This window comes from Rhinatrema bivittatum, chromosome 3 (genome assembly GCF_901001135.1).
Source record: "Rhinatrema bivittatum chromosome 3, aRhiBiv1.1, whole genome shotgun sequence".
Taxonomy (NCBI): domain Eukaryota; kingdom Metazoa; phylum Chordata; class Amphibia; order Gymnophiona; family Rhinatrematidae; genus Rhinatrema; species Rhinatrema bivittatum.
In genome coordinates, this window is record NC_042617.1 from 103,181,730 (window position 1) to 103,195,364 (window position 13,635).

At 44.3% G+C, this 13,635-nt stretch overlaps 1 protein-coding gene across 1 annotated transcript in view; it reads left to right on the plus strand.

Moving 5' to 3' along the window:
• Positions 1–13,635, plus strand: part of LOC115086982 (serine palmitoyltransferase 3-like) — a 189,075-nt gene that overhangs the window by 131,612 nt on the left and 43,828 nt on the right. The window contains exon 7 of the mRNA XM_029593552.1: positions 4,225–4,330. Coding sequence (XP_029449412.1) covers positions 4,225–4,330 — 106 coding nt within the window. The remainder of the gene's footprint in view (positions 1–4,224; positions 4,331–13,635) is intronic.

Consider the following 13,635-nt stretch of genomic DNA (forward strand, 5'->3'; position numbering starts at 1 on the left):
AACCAACATCAGGAAATATTTCTTCATGGAGAGAGTGGTGGAGGCCTGGAATGCTCTTTTGGAGGAGGTAGGTAAAGAAGAAAATATTCAAAGGGGCATGAAATAAATACTGTGGACTGTGGGTAAGTAGTAAAATAAAAAAAATTAAGGGTATTCAGTGGGGTTTTAGGGGTCAGCGCTAGTAGGGTAAAATGGAGGCAGCTTAGGTAGGGGGTTTAGGAAGCCTGCTCCTTTACAGGGGCGAACTGGGAGGGAATAGGGAAATAGGCCTTGAAGCGTCGCATGTGCGCCTCTATTAAAATCCCCCCACTTATGTGTGCGAGATGGCATTTGCGCGCACATGCGTCGATTTAAAATCGCACACACGTTATAAAATCGACGTGTCCATGTTCAGACACAGGCCAGATAGCAAAGTTAGCCGAAACAACTAATCTGGTTAACTTTGGAGGTATTTTCAATAGCGTAGCCTCACTATTGAATATAGCCGGCTATCTTAAAGTTAGCCAGCTGACTTTAGGATAGCTCTTTGGCCAGACTTGGTCAGCTAAGTCATCCGGCTAACTCTAAATATCAGACTTAGCGAGTTAACTTAGCCGGCTAACTCAACTCCTCCCAGCTATGCCCCTGGAATAACCCTAACTTATCCAGCTAAATTCCAGCCACCTGAATTATTAGCCAGCTAAACTTTAGCTGGAAACGTTCCCAAATATTCATTTAGCTGGCTTTCTGAGTTAGCCGGTTAAATGCTTTTGAATATGGACCTCCCTGGTTTTTTTTTTTTTAATTCTTGTTAATTTATTATACAATTTCCATTTAGTAAACATAACAATAACTAATTTTGGAGGATAGTACTACGATATTGAACAACATATTATATCTAATGATACAATAAAAAAGTTTTCAATTACAGCACCTGGGAGCTACACAACGCTCTATAGGTTTTCGGACTTCCTGATATTTTCCAAATCTATGGTATTTTTCATCATCTGCTTATTGTTATCTAACAGGGTCACTGGTGTTCCTATTATCCACCTTTTAGCCCTTCCTACCCCCATCCTAAACCCCCTTCTTTACCTGCCGTGCTGCTCGAGCCACTGTGTCCAACTTTGCTGTCGTCCCCCATGCCCGCTTTCATGCCCATTTTTGTTCCTGAATGGGGGGGGGCGAGAGTGGAGAGTCGGTTAAGTGCCTTTCTTTCTAGGCCAGCCATGGCTTCCCTTGAAATGATATCAGAGTGGTGACATGGGGAGTCTGCCACAGCTGTACTCTGCGAGCTTAGAAAGCATGCTTTATTAGGGATGTATGAGCCTATTGTTCATGATCTGGCTCATCTAGTGCATTCAGTATGTAGTAGTATCAGACAAGAAACTAGCTAAAAATGATGGCATATTTCATATTAAATTTACAGCACTAGCAAACATGTAGACTTTTATATACATTTTTTTCTACTTTATCTACTCCACAAATGATTGGATCCAGTGCAGCATTGATTAAGTAGCAAACTGATTATTATCATTCTGTGGGCCCAGCTGTATTTCTATTGATATGAAACTTAAAAAAGGGCAATTTTCAAATGGATTTCTGCAGGTGAAAAGTGTTTTAACCCTCTAACTCGCTTGTCTGAAAATTGTCTGCCCTGTATGTGAGTAAAAGTATGCAGGAAATGGAGGAACAGCAAAGTGGTCAGAACAGCAGGCTGAGAACCAGGGAGGTCAAAGTTCAAAACCTGCTCCTTGTGTCCCTGGGCAAGTCATTTAAACCCTCCATTGCCTCAGGTACAAACTTAGGGCTGAATTTTCAAATGCTTATAAATGTAAAAAATTAGCATATACACAGGTAAGCAGCATCTACTTGCGTACGTGCTATTTTATAAACCTCAAACATAACAAGCAGATTTTTGCACACATATATATGCGTAAAAAGGGGCAGTCTAGGATGATTCTGGGGTGGGGCCAACATTTACATATGTACGTTGCTATTTTAGAAGACACAGATTTCCCAATTTACCTGCTAATTTTCTAGTGTAAGTGATATACAGTAAATATGTTTATTGTGCACTGTTGACCGGATGGGAGATCTGCATGAACTGGGGGAATTCAGGCTGAAGAACCAGGAGAAGTCTCAATGACTTGGAGAAGGACTGGGTAAACTGGTGGAGTAACTGGTAAAATTGGTAATTTCACTTACACTTATGTTCTAAATTATACCAGTTTTATGCTAGTAAGTCCCACTTTATTTTTGCTAGTAAAATATACCTGCATATATTTTTTAAAATAGGTAGGAAAAGTACGTACTCAATTCATTGAAATACTCGTTCAATGCATTGCATGTATTTGTACGCAAGCATACATATGTGCGTATGTTGTGGAGTAGAGATACACATATTTTATAATATGTGCGTATCTGATATGCACAAGTTATAAAATACTATGGTAAAATTATCCACTACCATATGAGTGCATATGCTGTCACGCGCGCAGTTGTTTGAAAGTTAGTTATTCTCCTTGATTGTAAGCCCTCTGGGGATAAGAAAATATTATTAGTACCCAAATGTTACTCACCTTGAAATACTAATTAAAAGTACAAGCTAAATAAATAAAAAAAGATGGACATTTTTACCTGAATTGTAGTGGAAACACCCAGAGCAGGTTAGGTCAGGGACGAAAAGTACACACATAATTTGGTCGAAAAAAAATACGTGCAGAAAATGCAAGTGTGAATTCATATGGGTATTTTCCCTGGGGCAATTTGCAAAGTAGAAGTACTTTTCCTATGAAAATTGGTGCAAAATTCGCAGGTAAAAAGTACCCCTGGACTTTTCAACAATGCAGGCAGTTGGAAAATTGCCCACTAATTAGAGCATTTTCAAAGGAGCTATGCATGGAAAATTAGCATATATGCACATAAGTAGCCTGTATTCAAATAGTTGCTATTTTATAAACTTCTAAAGTACACTCATATATTCATTTTTGCACACATTTACCTGCGCAAAAAGCTGTGGTCTTGGAGTGTTCAGGGGTGGGGCCAAGAGGAAGTTGCTATTTTATAAGAGATTCATGTGAATACATTAGGCAACTTATTTGCACAATTTTATATCTGTTAATTAACTAGCGCCATTGATATCAGACTTGTCTGTTGTCTGCTATTTTTGAGTGGGAGATCTGGGTGAACTGGGCGAAGTTTAGGGAGAGGTATTAGGAGAGTCATGGTGAATTGGAGATAGACTGGGTGAACTGGTGGAGGTTTCGGCAAACTGGTGATTTCAAGTATGCACACATATTTTAAAATATATGCTTAGATATTTTTATTTTTATTTTTTTGCATGTAAACCATACGGGGTGGATTTTATAACATGCGCGTGCGCTACCCGGTGCGCGCACATGCACGCCTGATTTTATAACATGCGCGCGCATGTTATAAAATCCAGGGTCGGCGCGTGCAAGGGGGTGCACAATTGTGCACCTTGCGTGCGCCAAGAGGCGCTGCCTTCCTCCGTTCCCTCCCACCGCTTCCCCTAACCTTTCTCCCCACTAGCCCTACTCAAACCCCCCCAAATGTTTTATCCCACCTTTTGTGCCTGCCTCTGGGTAGGCGCAAGTTGCGTGCGCCAGCTGATTGCCGGCACGCGATCTCTGACACAGCGCCAAATGGCCGCTGTGTCAGAGATCGCGTGCCGGCAATCAGCTGGCGCACGCAACTTGCGTCAGTTTTTTTACAAGCCCCGGGAATTACGCACGTCCCGGGGTTTTTATGCACGCTACCGGGCCTTTTGAAAATAGGCCTGGCGCGCACAGGACCGCAGGATTTACGTGCATAACCTTTTGAAAATCCGGCCCTACATGCGTATGGATATAAAATAGGTAGAGAAAGTATGCACTTTCAATGCATTGAAAATATTTGCATGTTCTGAAACATACACACATACTTTCAGAGCTGAACTACGCAATATCTTATAACCCGCTGCGCATTTTGTAAAACACTAGGATAAATCTCTGTGCATCCACTTACACATGCAAATTCGGTATTGCAAATAGGTTTGAAAGTTATCTATGTATTTCTCAAAAAAAAATGTTTTGGTGTGCTTTTATCGTGGAGTGCTGCAGAGAAAAGGGAGTGAGCAATAAACAATACAATTGTTTTTACAGGAAAAGTTCCAGTTCTTTAAACAGCAATTCTTTTTAGATCATTCCTGGCAGGCTTAATCTAATTTTCTTGTTGTTTAAGACATGCAAAGCCTGGAGAGGTTACTACGGGATGCAGTGGTGAATGGCCAGCCTCGCAGCCATAGAGCCTGGAAGAAAATACTCATCCTGGTCGAGGGCATTTACAGGTAAATGCAGTTTCCTGTGCTCTGTACTGTTTCATTACCAGATATTCATGGGCCATGAGTAAAGGAAAGAAACTGGGGCTGGGAAATATCTGTTTGTTTCACACATTGTGATATTAATTTTTTCCTAGAGTATGTGCCACAGAAACCTTGGATTGTCTTAAACAAAATAAGGGAATATGATTTCAGGGAATCAGGGGAAAACCACAATTGATGGCTCCGAGGAGTCGCAGTCTATTCTCCTCCGGAGCAGGACCTCTTCATGTTCCCCAGATGCAGAGTTGAGCAGGAGCTTTTCCAAGAGGTCTTCCCCTTTGGTGGACAAGCCAGGTGCTCGGCGTCAAGCAAACCAAAAACTAAGGAAAAGATATACTCTGTAGAGCCAGCAGCACATCCGGCACCAAAAAAAAGCATTGTTTGGCTCTGTTGCAGCCAATGCATCTTTCACTGGCGCTGTCGATGCACAGGACTCCAGCACTGTTGACACATTAATCACTGGCACCATCAACACATAGCGCTTCATTGATGCACAAAGCCCTGACACATGAGCCCTCAACGCACCAAGCCCCCCCCCCCCCCCCCCCCCCCCCCCCCCCCCCCCCCCCCCGAGCATCAAACCTCAATGCCAGTAGTGCTCTTAGAGGCAGAACAGGCTGCTCCATCGTAGACATACCGGGCAGCAGTGCTGCCTACTCAACTATTTTCTACTTTACTCATACAGAAAGGTGGCTCTGCAGAAGCCATGGTTGATGTAATGCACTTATACCCAGCAATCACCAGGGCAATGTCACCATCCCCCAGATGGTTGGAACAAGGCTTTCGCCTAGAAATTACAGATCTCTTTTGTTCCATGGTATCTTTATTTTTGAAGCAGCCTCTGGTGCAGATCTTTCAGAGTCCAGAGGAGGTACAAGGAGGACTCCCGTTGTATCAGAAGAAGTTGTTCTACCTCCAAAGCCTGGCCAAAGAGCATGTCAGCTCTTGGACCAAATGGTGGACTTAGTGAATACTTTCTTTACCTCTCTGTCATCCAAGGATAAGGAAGGTACTCTCCAACTTTTCCTTTCTAAGATATAAAATTAACGCCTGTAAGAAGGAATCCCAGCTTTCCAATTGGAGTAGACACTCCATCATATCCCTCATAAAGTGGTTCTAGTCCCAGACATTTGCATGAACAGAGCCTAGCCATTCTGAGGAGATTCATCAGGAATACAACCTTCTGAGACAACCAAAGTCCCATCATCAATGTTCCCTTTCCCCTTGGATCTGAAGAGGGTTCAACGTAGAAACCATTCAGTCCCCTACCTGAGCCAATGGAATACTCCTCTCCACTGGAAGATCTCTTTTTCCAGATGTCTGGACAAGTTGGGAACAGTGCTCAGAGTTAATATTCGTAAGGACAAGGATCCCCGAGTGAAAGTCCATTTCAATCCGTGATATTCTGCAGGAGTTACAAACAAGAATGTGGGTGAACCCAATTTCCTGTGCCCCAGTAGCAAGGAAACTAGATCTCAAGTATAGACTACACAAATCGTGGGGATACGGAATGGTACATTTACTTTATCAATCAGTAGTAGTTGGGTTGGGTCTTAAAAGAACAAAGAAAACAAGAATATTTCCAACACCCCAGTGGGGAAGGATCCCAGGTTACTGGAAAATTTTAGTAAGAAATTATTCCAGAGCTCCATGTTCAATGCACACATTTCTTCTCACTAATTCCACATGGTTCAGTACTTATAGCACTGCTTTCAAAAACTGAAACCATTCGTTCCATTAGATGATACTGCCTCTGCACACGCCATCTTTATCAATTTATAAAGCATTTGAAATGACCACTTATTCTTCATCAGCCTCCATAGGAACACATCGAAGGGCTTGGTTATAAGCCAGCAACTCACATGATGATGTCCATGTTAAGCTAGCAGACATCACCTGCCTGGGAGCCACCTCTTTGGAGAAAAGCTTAGAGAAATGGTTACTCAAATCAAAGAGCAACTTGTAGCAGTCCAGACCCTCTCAACAGTCTCAGTGCAACAGGCTACTTCATACCAGCTGTACTATGTCCATTCTAGCAATTTCAAAGGTATTGAATCCAGCCTCTGCTTCCTCAGCAGCAACAGCTACAGCCTAAGCTCAATCACAAGAATGCCATCAACCTAAAGCAGCACAAAAGGCCCAACCAAAGCCTGGGCCAAGACCATCTTAAAAACAAAATACAATAGTCAGTCTCCCCAGTAGGAGGGAGGATTCAACCCTACCTGGAGGAATGGTGCAAGATTACCAAATAGAGTGTGTGTGTGTGTGTGTGTGTGTGTGTATATATATATATATATATATGTAGGAGCATACCCCTCTAATCCCCCATTAATCCACGACACCCTCAGGGCATCTGAAAAATAAAAAGTGCCCATGTATGGAGAAAGGGATTTTTATTTGTTTTAATTATTAGTGTTTGATATGTGTGCTGTTTTGAAATATTTTATTGTTTTAGAAATTTTGGATATTCTATTCGTTACCTAGTTTGAAATATATTCTTTATATGAATATGATTTTACTTTTATGATTGATGTTTTATATTTCTTGATTTTATTGTTTAATATTTGATGAAGAATGCTAATGTTTCCCTTTTTTCTATTGTTGCTCTGCATATAGTAGCTGGCTTGTTGTGGGTTCCATTTCAGTTTTTCTCTGCATGTTTCTATTTATACTTTCTGATCTCTTTATTTTGCATTTGGTCAGAGTCTGTCTGTTTTCTGCATGTCTGAGGTGAGGTATTTGGCTGGCATGTAGTTTTTGTGTACAGATCTATAGCAGTCTGATTTGTTGTTTTCCTAACAGGAGGTATATTGGTGTTCTAGGGCCTGGTGTAATATATGCAGTATTCATAGATATAAGGTTGTTACTGTTTGAGTGCTGGTAGTTAAGGCTGTTTTGGTATGGGAGGTATACTGTATTTAATGGTAATATAAAGTTGCTGTGAGAAGGTTGGCACAACCTACATAGAAGACCCTGTAAGTCCAACTAGCCAAGTCCCGATAGCTGGCGGGACTTGGCTAGTTGGAGACTGTTCTGGAGTTTCACTTATACCAGCCCCTTTCCCCTTAGGTTGATCCCTGGGGTCCAGAGGCTAGCAAGACTTAGGCATGAGTCTTATTGAAGTTGAAAATGATGGAAGTCCCAGTCGTGGCTAAGGTCAGAGGCGGGCAGCAGGCAAGAGTGGTTGAGGTCCAGGCTGAAGTCAGAGGGAGGTAGCAAGCAAGAATATTCAGAATTCAGGCTATGGTTAAATCCGATGGTCAGAGACAAGGCAGGCAAGGCTTGGATCAGGAACTCTGGAGCAACTCAACACTGCAGGATTTAGGTGACCCATTGCTGAGGTGTCAGTCTGTTGCCCGGCTGGAGTTTAAATACCCAGCCATGTGACGTCATCTCCTGGTACCGGCTGAAGTGGTTCCCAACATGGGGCCTTTAAAGCTAGGCGCACGCTATAATGTGAGTAATTGTGTTGCCACCCCACCATAATGCAGAGAGAGTCATTGGTGGGTTTAAGTGAGTATGCTGGCTCATGGAGGTAGTCCGCAAGTCAGCAAATGTAACTGTACCCCCCCTTTAAGCCCTCTCCTCAAGGTCTGAGGCTTTGGTTTGGAGGCAGAGAGAGCCATCGGTGGGTTTAGGTGAGTGTGCCAGGGGTAGCCCACAAGCCACAAATGTAACAAGTAATTCTGTTTATTCATGGCTTTCTGAGGACCAAGGCCACACCCAACATGCATTAAAAAATGGTCTAATTCCATATGAGTTCCAAGTGTCTTTTTTGCAGAGTTTTCTAGTTGGTAACTCAGGAGTATATGTAAATATAATGTGCATTTTGTAAGTGATATTTTTGCCTTAGAAGACTGTACTTTTGAGTGTTCTTTTTCATGAACAATCTGTTATAAATGCATAATTTGTTTGTCTGTAGATGGTGTACAAAGTTGTAAGGTTTGCCTAGGGTACCTGATATCCTTTCACCAACCATGGAATCTCTAAGGTTTGCCTAGGGTACCTAATATCCTTTCACCGACCATGGGTTCCCTGGGGGGGTGAGGGGGGCTGCAGGTGTCAGTTATTAAAAATATAGATTGCTGGAGGGAGCTGGGCTTTTTTTTAATGAGCTCAGGACAGAGACTGAATGAATTGGGGGGGGGAGGGGGGCAGCACAGTGTTTACACAGAGCAGCAAAAAAGCTATCACTGGCCCTGTATGCTCCTAACCGAATGGACATAGTAGTAGCCAAATGAACATTTTCCAATTGGCTAGCAGACTGTATTGCACATTGTTATGCCCTAGCAGGCATCCAAATCACAGACTCTATCAAGGCTCATCAAGTGACACCCATGTCCTTATCAGTGGCTCAAATGAGTGCAGATTCTATTGAAGACAGCTGCAAAGCTGCAACTTGGTCATTAGTGCACACTTTCATGTCCCATTACTGTCTGTACAATTTGTCAAAAAGTGACAGTAAATTTGGACAAGCAGTTTTGCATAACCTGTTTACCAAACAGGCTACTCTCCACAGTGGGGTCCAGGTTGCTTATTCAGTAAACGCTCCACTATAACCATCGGGTTGGGACTCATCATGTGTCATGGCTTATTTAGCCCTGCTTGCCAACAAAGAAAGCAAGTTTGTTTATGGTAAATAGTGTTTTCCATAGACAGCAGGATGAATTAGCCATGCTAAATACCTGCCCAATACCTGCCCACCTTCCTAGAAAGTCAAATACTTACCTAGACATGAATCTGATATTGACCTAAGGACCTCACCAGAGAACACCTGTGCGGGAATTCCCACAAATGCTCAGTGAAGCAAAAGCACTATGAGCTTAAAGATGAATTTTAAAAGAGATGAATGTGCAAAAATTGGCAGATGTGCACGTATATAGCACATATACGTGTCCAGGCCTGACACCACTGGGTGTGCAAACTGTGCAGTTGCACAGGGTGGCACACCTGGGGGCCTGGTGGAGGGGAGGTGTTGGGAACAGGTAGAGGCATGCTACTGCCGGTGGGCCTGATCCCACTGATGGCAGAAGAAACAGAAGGCCTATGCGGCCACCAGTGGGCTCCATCCCATTGGTAGCAGAAGAAGCCCATCCTGCAGCTCCTCCTCAGGTGCTGGCCCATGGTAATTCGCGAGAGATGAGAATATAGGAAGTGCCAGCACCGCGAGTGTTGAATTACCACGGGGCCAGCATGCAGGAAGAGCTGCAGAACTGCTGCTTTCCCCAATGAAGACAGTATAGGCTAATGATGGCAGCAGCAGCAGAGGAGGGAATGACCCATGGACTCTGACTGCCTGGTCTGCATGTGTGTGTGAGTGAATGGGAGGCTGCCTGTGATGGATGTGGATGTGTGTGTGAATGTGAGGCTGCTTGGGATGGGGGTGTGTGTGTGTGAATGTGAGGCTGCTTGGGATGGGTGTGTGTGTGAATGTGAGGCTGCTTGTGATGGATGTGTGTGTGTGTGTGTGTGTGTGTGGCTGCTTGGGATGGGTGTGTGGGTGTGTGTGTGTGTGTGTGAGGCTGCTTGGGATGGATGTGTGTGTGTGTGAATGTGAGGCTGCTTGGGATGGGTGTATGTGTGTGTGTGAATGAAGCCTGCATGTGTTACTCAAGTGAGCTTTTCTCCTAATAGGAAGTGTATTAGTGTTTTAGGGCTTTCGGAGGGTCAAGCCCACACACAACACACATATTACAATAGGCTTAATACCATGTAGGTTCCAAGTGTGTTTTTGTAAGGATTTCAGGTTAGCATCATAGCAGTGCATGTAAATTTAATTTGTGATATTTTTACCTCAGAATACGGTAGTTTGATATTTTTTTATGCAAATGTTATTATAAATGCATAACTCTTAACTGCATGTGGAGTGGGCTGAGGGAAGGTTGGGGAGTGGGTGGGGGGGCGTTGTGCAAGGCCATAAGGTTCACCAGGGGAGGGGGGGAGTAGTGGTGTCTGTTTTTAAAGTTTGTACCACTGGAGGGAGCTGGGATTTTGTTTGGTGAGCCCGGGACAGAAAATGAATGAACAAGGGGGGGGGGGGGGGGGGGAGAACAGTACAGTCATTGCTCGCACAGGGCAGTAAAAAAGCTAGCAACGGCCCTGCATATGTCCAACCTATTTTATAAACTTTGCACATGCACATTGCAATACTGGAGTGTGAATGAACTGGTGCACTTAAAAAAGGGGCGGGATAAGGGTGAGGCAAGGGCATTCTGGGGCAGGACCAACAATTACGTTCATAAGTTGATATTTTATAACCAGTGCAAGCGGTGCATGTACAACTGTCACCTGTGCCCATTTACTTCTGCTGTATATCAGATGTAAGTCAGAATAACACTTTATAGCAGTTACTGACTGGGTGAAGGATCAGGGTAAACAGGCCCCTAAATTTAGGACTGCTATTTATTTGCCTAGATTTAGGATCCTAAATTAGATGCCTAGTTCTGAAAATCCGTGCTAATCTCGCAACTTTGTTTCCCCCACCCTTAGCCACCCACTTTTTAGAATCCTAAATTTAAGGGCATAATGCAATTAAGAGCATAAATTTAGGAACTTGGCCCTAGTAAATTTTCAAAAGGGCCAATTTAAGAGCCTAACTCCAAAAGTTAGGAGCCTAAACTCTTTTGAAAATTGGCCCCTTGATTTTTTTACTAAGTTACCATCTGCTAACCATCTGTCCGTAATGGGACATATGGTCATTATTCACACTCTGAATTCCATTTATTTAGCTTACTTACCTGTTCCACAAGACACTTCTTTTATCTTGTAGCTATAACCAAATATTTATAATCAATAAAATCCTAAATCAGAAACTTTACAGGAAATCTCTCTTATCGCATTTGATTATTCATGTATCCTGGTCATATGAGAGTTTTTTTTCCATCTACACGGATGCAGGAGACATTTCTGGATTTAAGTAAATGCATTGATTGACAATGCTAATATAATGTCTTAAACACATTTAATTTAAGTATACTGTGTCAAAACAACTCACAAGTAGAAAAAAATCAGCTCTCCATTTGGTACATGCAAATAAAATGTGGATATCAAAGAGAATTGTGGACTTATAGGAAATATATGTGTGACATCAATAGATATTGAAAATAGTTCTGTCAAGAAGGGCCTCGAAAAGCCTTGCATTCTGTCAAGTAATGGAGGTTTAGTGTGCCCTTGGGCCTCAGCCTGGGCCCAGACCTTCAGGGCCGAGCCGAGGGTTGACTGTGGCTCCGCATGGCTGACGGGCTGACCCTCTGCCAGTCCTGCAAGCTCCCAAGGCCAACATCCAAGGATGTTGGAAGTTGAATGGTCCTCCGACCATTCCGAGCCCTTTCGGACCTGCTGCGAACAGCATGGAAGAGCAGGCCTGGCCTGAGGTTGAGGGCAGACAAGAGGCCTTGACACAAAGACAGGACTATGGTCAATGCGGCGGCTTCGCAGACAAGACACTTGCTTGATGCGGCGGCATCCTGACGAAGACACTTGACACAGCTGGGTTGATGCATCGGCATCCGGGCAAGGAACATGACAACAACTGGGTTGATGCTACGGCATCCGGGAGAGGAACTTGACAACAGCTGGGTTGATGCATCGTCATCACGGGCATGACGAGGAACTTGACATCCAAACAGGCAAAACACAAGGCATGGACATTGGCACTGTCTCTCAGGGCACCCTACTCAGGCCACCCGCGGGACTGAGTCGCGGACCACCCTGTCCCACTGCGCGCCCTACACAGCCCTTGCAGGCTGGTCACGGACCACGAGGAGAATGGGACAGCACAGGGAAAGTCTAGGCAAAGAGGGACTCCAATGACGAAGCCGGTGTCACCCGAAGCTCCCTCTAAGGCTGGCGGGAACGGAGGCTCCGTAGCGCAGGGACACTTCCCACCTGCAAGCCAACCCATTCTCGGGCAAACACCATCCGAGAAAATAGGCTCACAGTAACAGAAGGCTCAGGAGCACCAAACAAAGACACAGGGAAGAACATCCTGGAAGGCGGGCACATCAGGAGATAGACGATCATAACGAGACATCAAACATGGCCCGGGACCTCAGGCGGAACACCAAGACATGAAGACATGGTAGAAGGCAGACGAGATGAGGAGCTCCACGAAGAAGACATGACCTTACAAGACTCTGGCAGGCAGGAGCCTCCAGAGAGAAGTCACGATGATGCAAGGCCAGGAACAGACTGATGAAGCAGCCCTTTATAGGGCTCAAGCAGGAAGTCCCATTAAAGGTGGGGCCAGCACACTTCCTGTGCCTGGCCCTTTAAATTCGGTGAAGAGGCGCGGCCGCCCGCCTAGAGGAAGCAGGAGAGCTGTGCAGGACCGCGGACAGCGGCCTGCTCTGACGTATAGCGCGCAGAAGAGGCAGGACTGGCCTGAGACGCAGGCCCGACGTAGGCAGCGGCTCCAGCCGCTGCAGGAGGCCCCGGGAGTGGCTCCAGCTGCCACTCAAGCCCGAGGATGCGGCCTTAGTGCCGTGAAGAAGCTGATGATGTCGGGGGCGGTCCCAGCCCCACAGGAAGGCCGCGGCTCTGACCGCGGAGCAGAAGAGGATCCAGGGCTGCCCCCGGGCCGCGAGGCAGGACAGACCGCGGCTCCAGCCACGTTGGAGGCCCGACAGCGGCGTCCTGCCACGTCAGGTGAAGAACAGCGTGGAAAGGTGAGTCTGCCCGTGGGGAAACCCGCGGGCAGCAGCGTTCATAACAAGTTCAGACTTTCATAATAAAGCATTTCCAATCTATTGGAAGTCTTTCCCATATTCTGCTTTGACTGACTTGAGTTTTAATGTATACTTCAATAATGTTTTATTATTTCAAGTCATTGCATGACTTATTTAGAATAACAATAGTCAATTTCATAACTTTCCCTTGTATTTGAAGTTAATTTTGGTGGGATAATTTTCAAAGCAGTTATATGCATGTCTGCTTTGAAAATGTATTTATTTATTTATTTGTCAGTTTTTATATACCATTGTTTGGAGCAAGAGGTAACAACTTATTACATAAAACAGGTAACAACTTAGTACATAAAACAGATCAAAAATTGATTACATTATAACAAGCAACTTAGGTGGGAGGTGAGAAGGGAGCAATTTTCATAACTGTTAAATGGTATTACAACTGTTTACATAAAACAGAACATAACTGGGTACATTGTAATAAGAAATCTTGGGGAGATATGTTGTAGAAAGTTATAGATAGATACTTACGATTGTAGATATATCGAACTATAAGCAGGGGATATCAGAGGAGAGAGTATTATTATG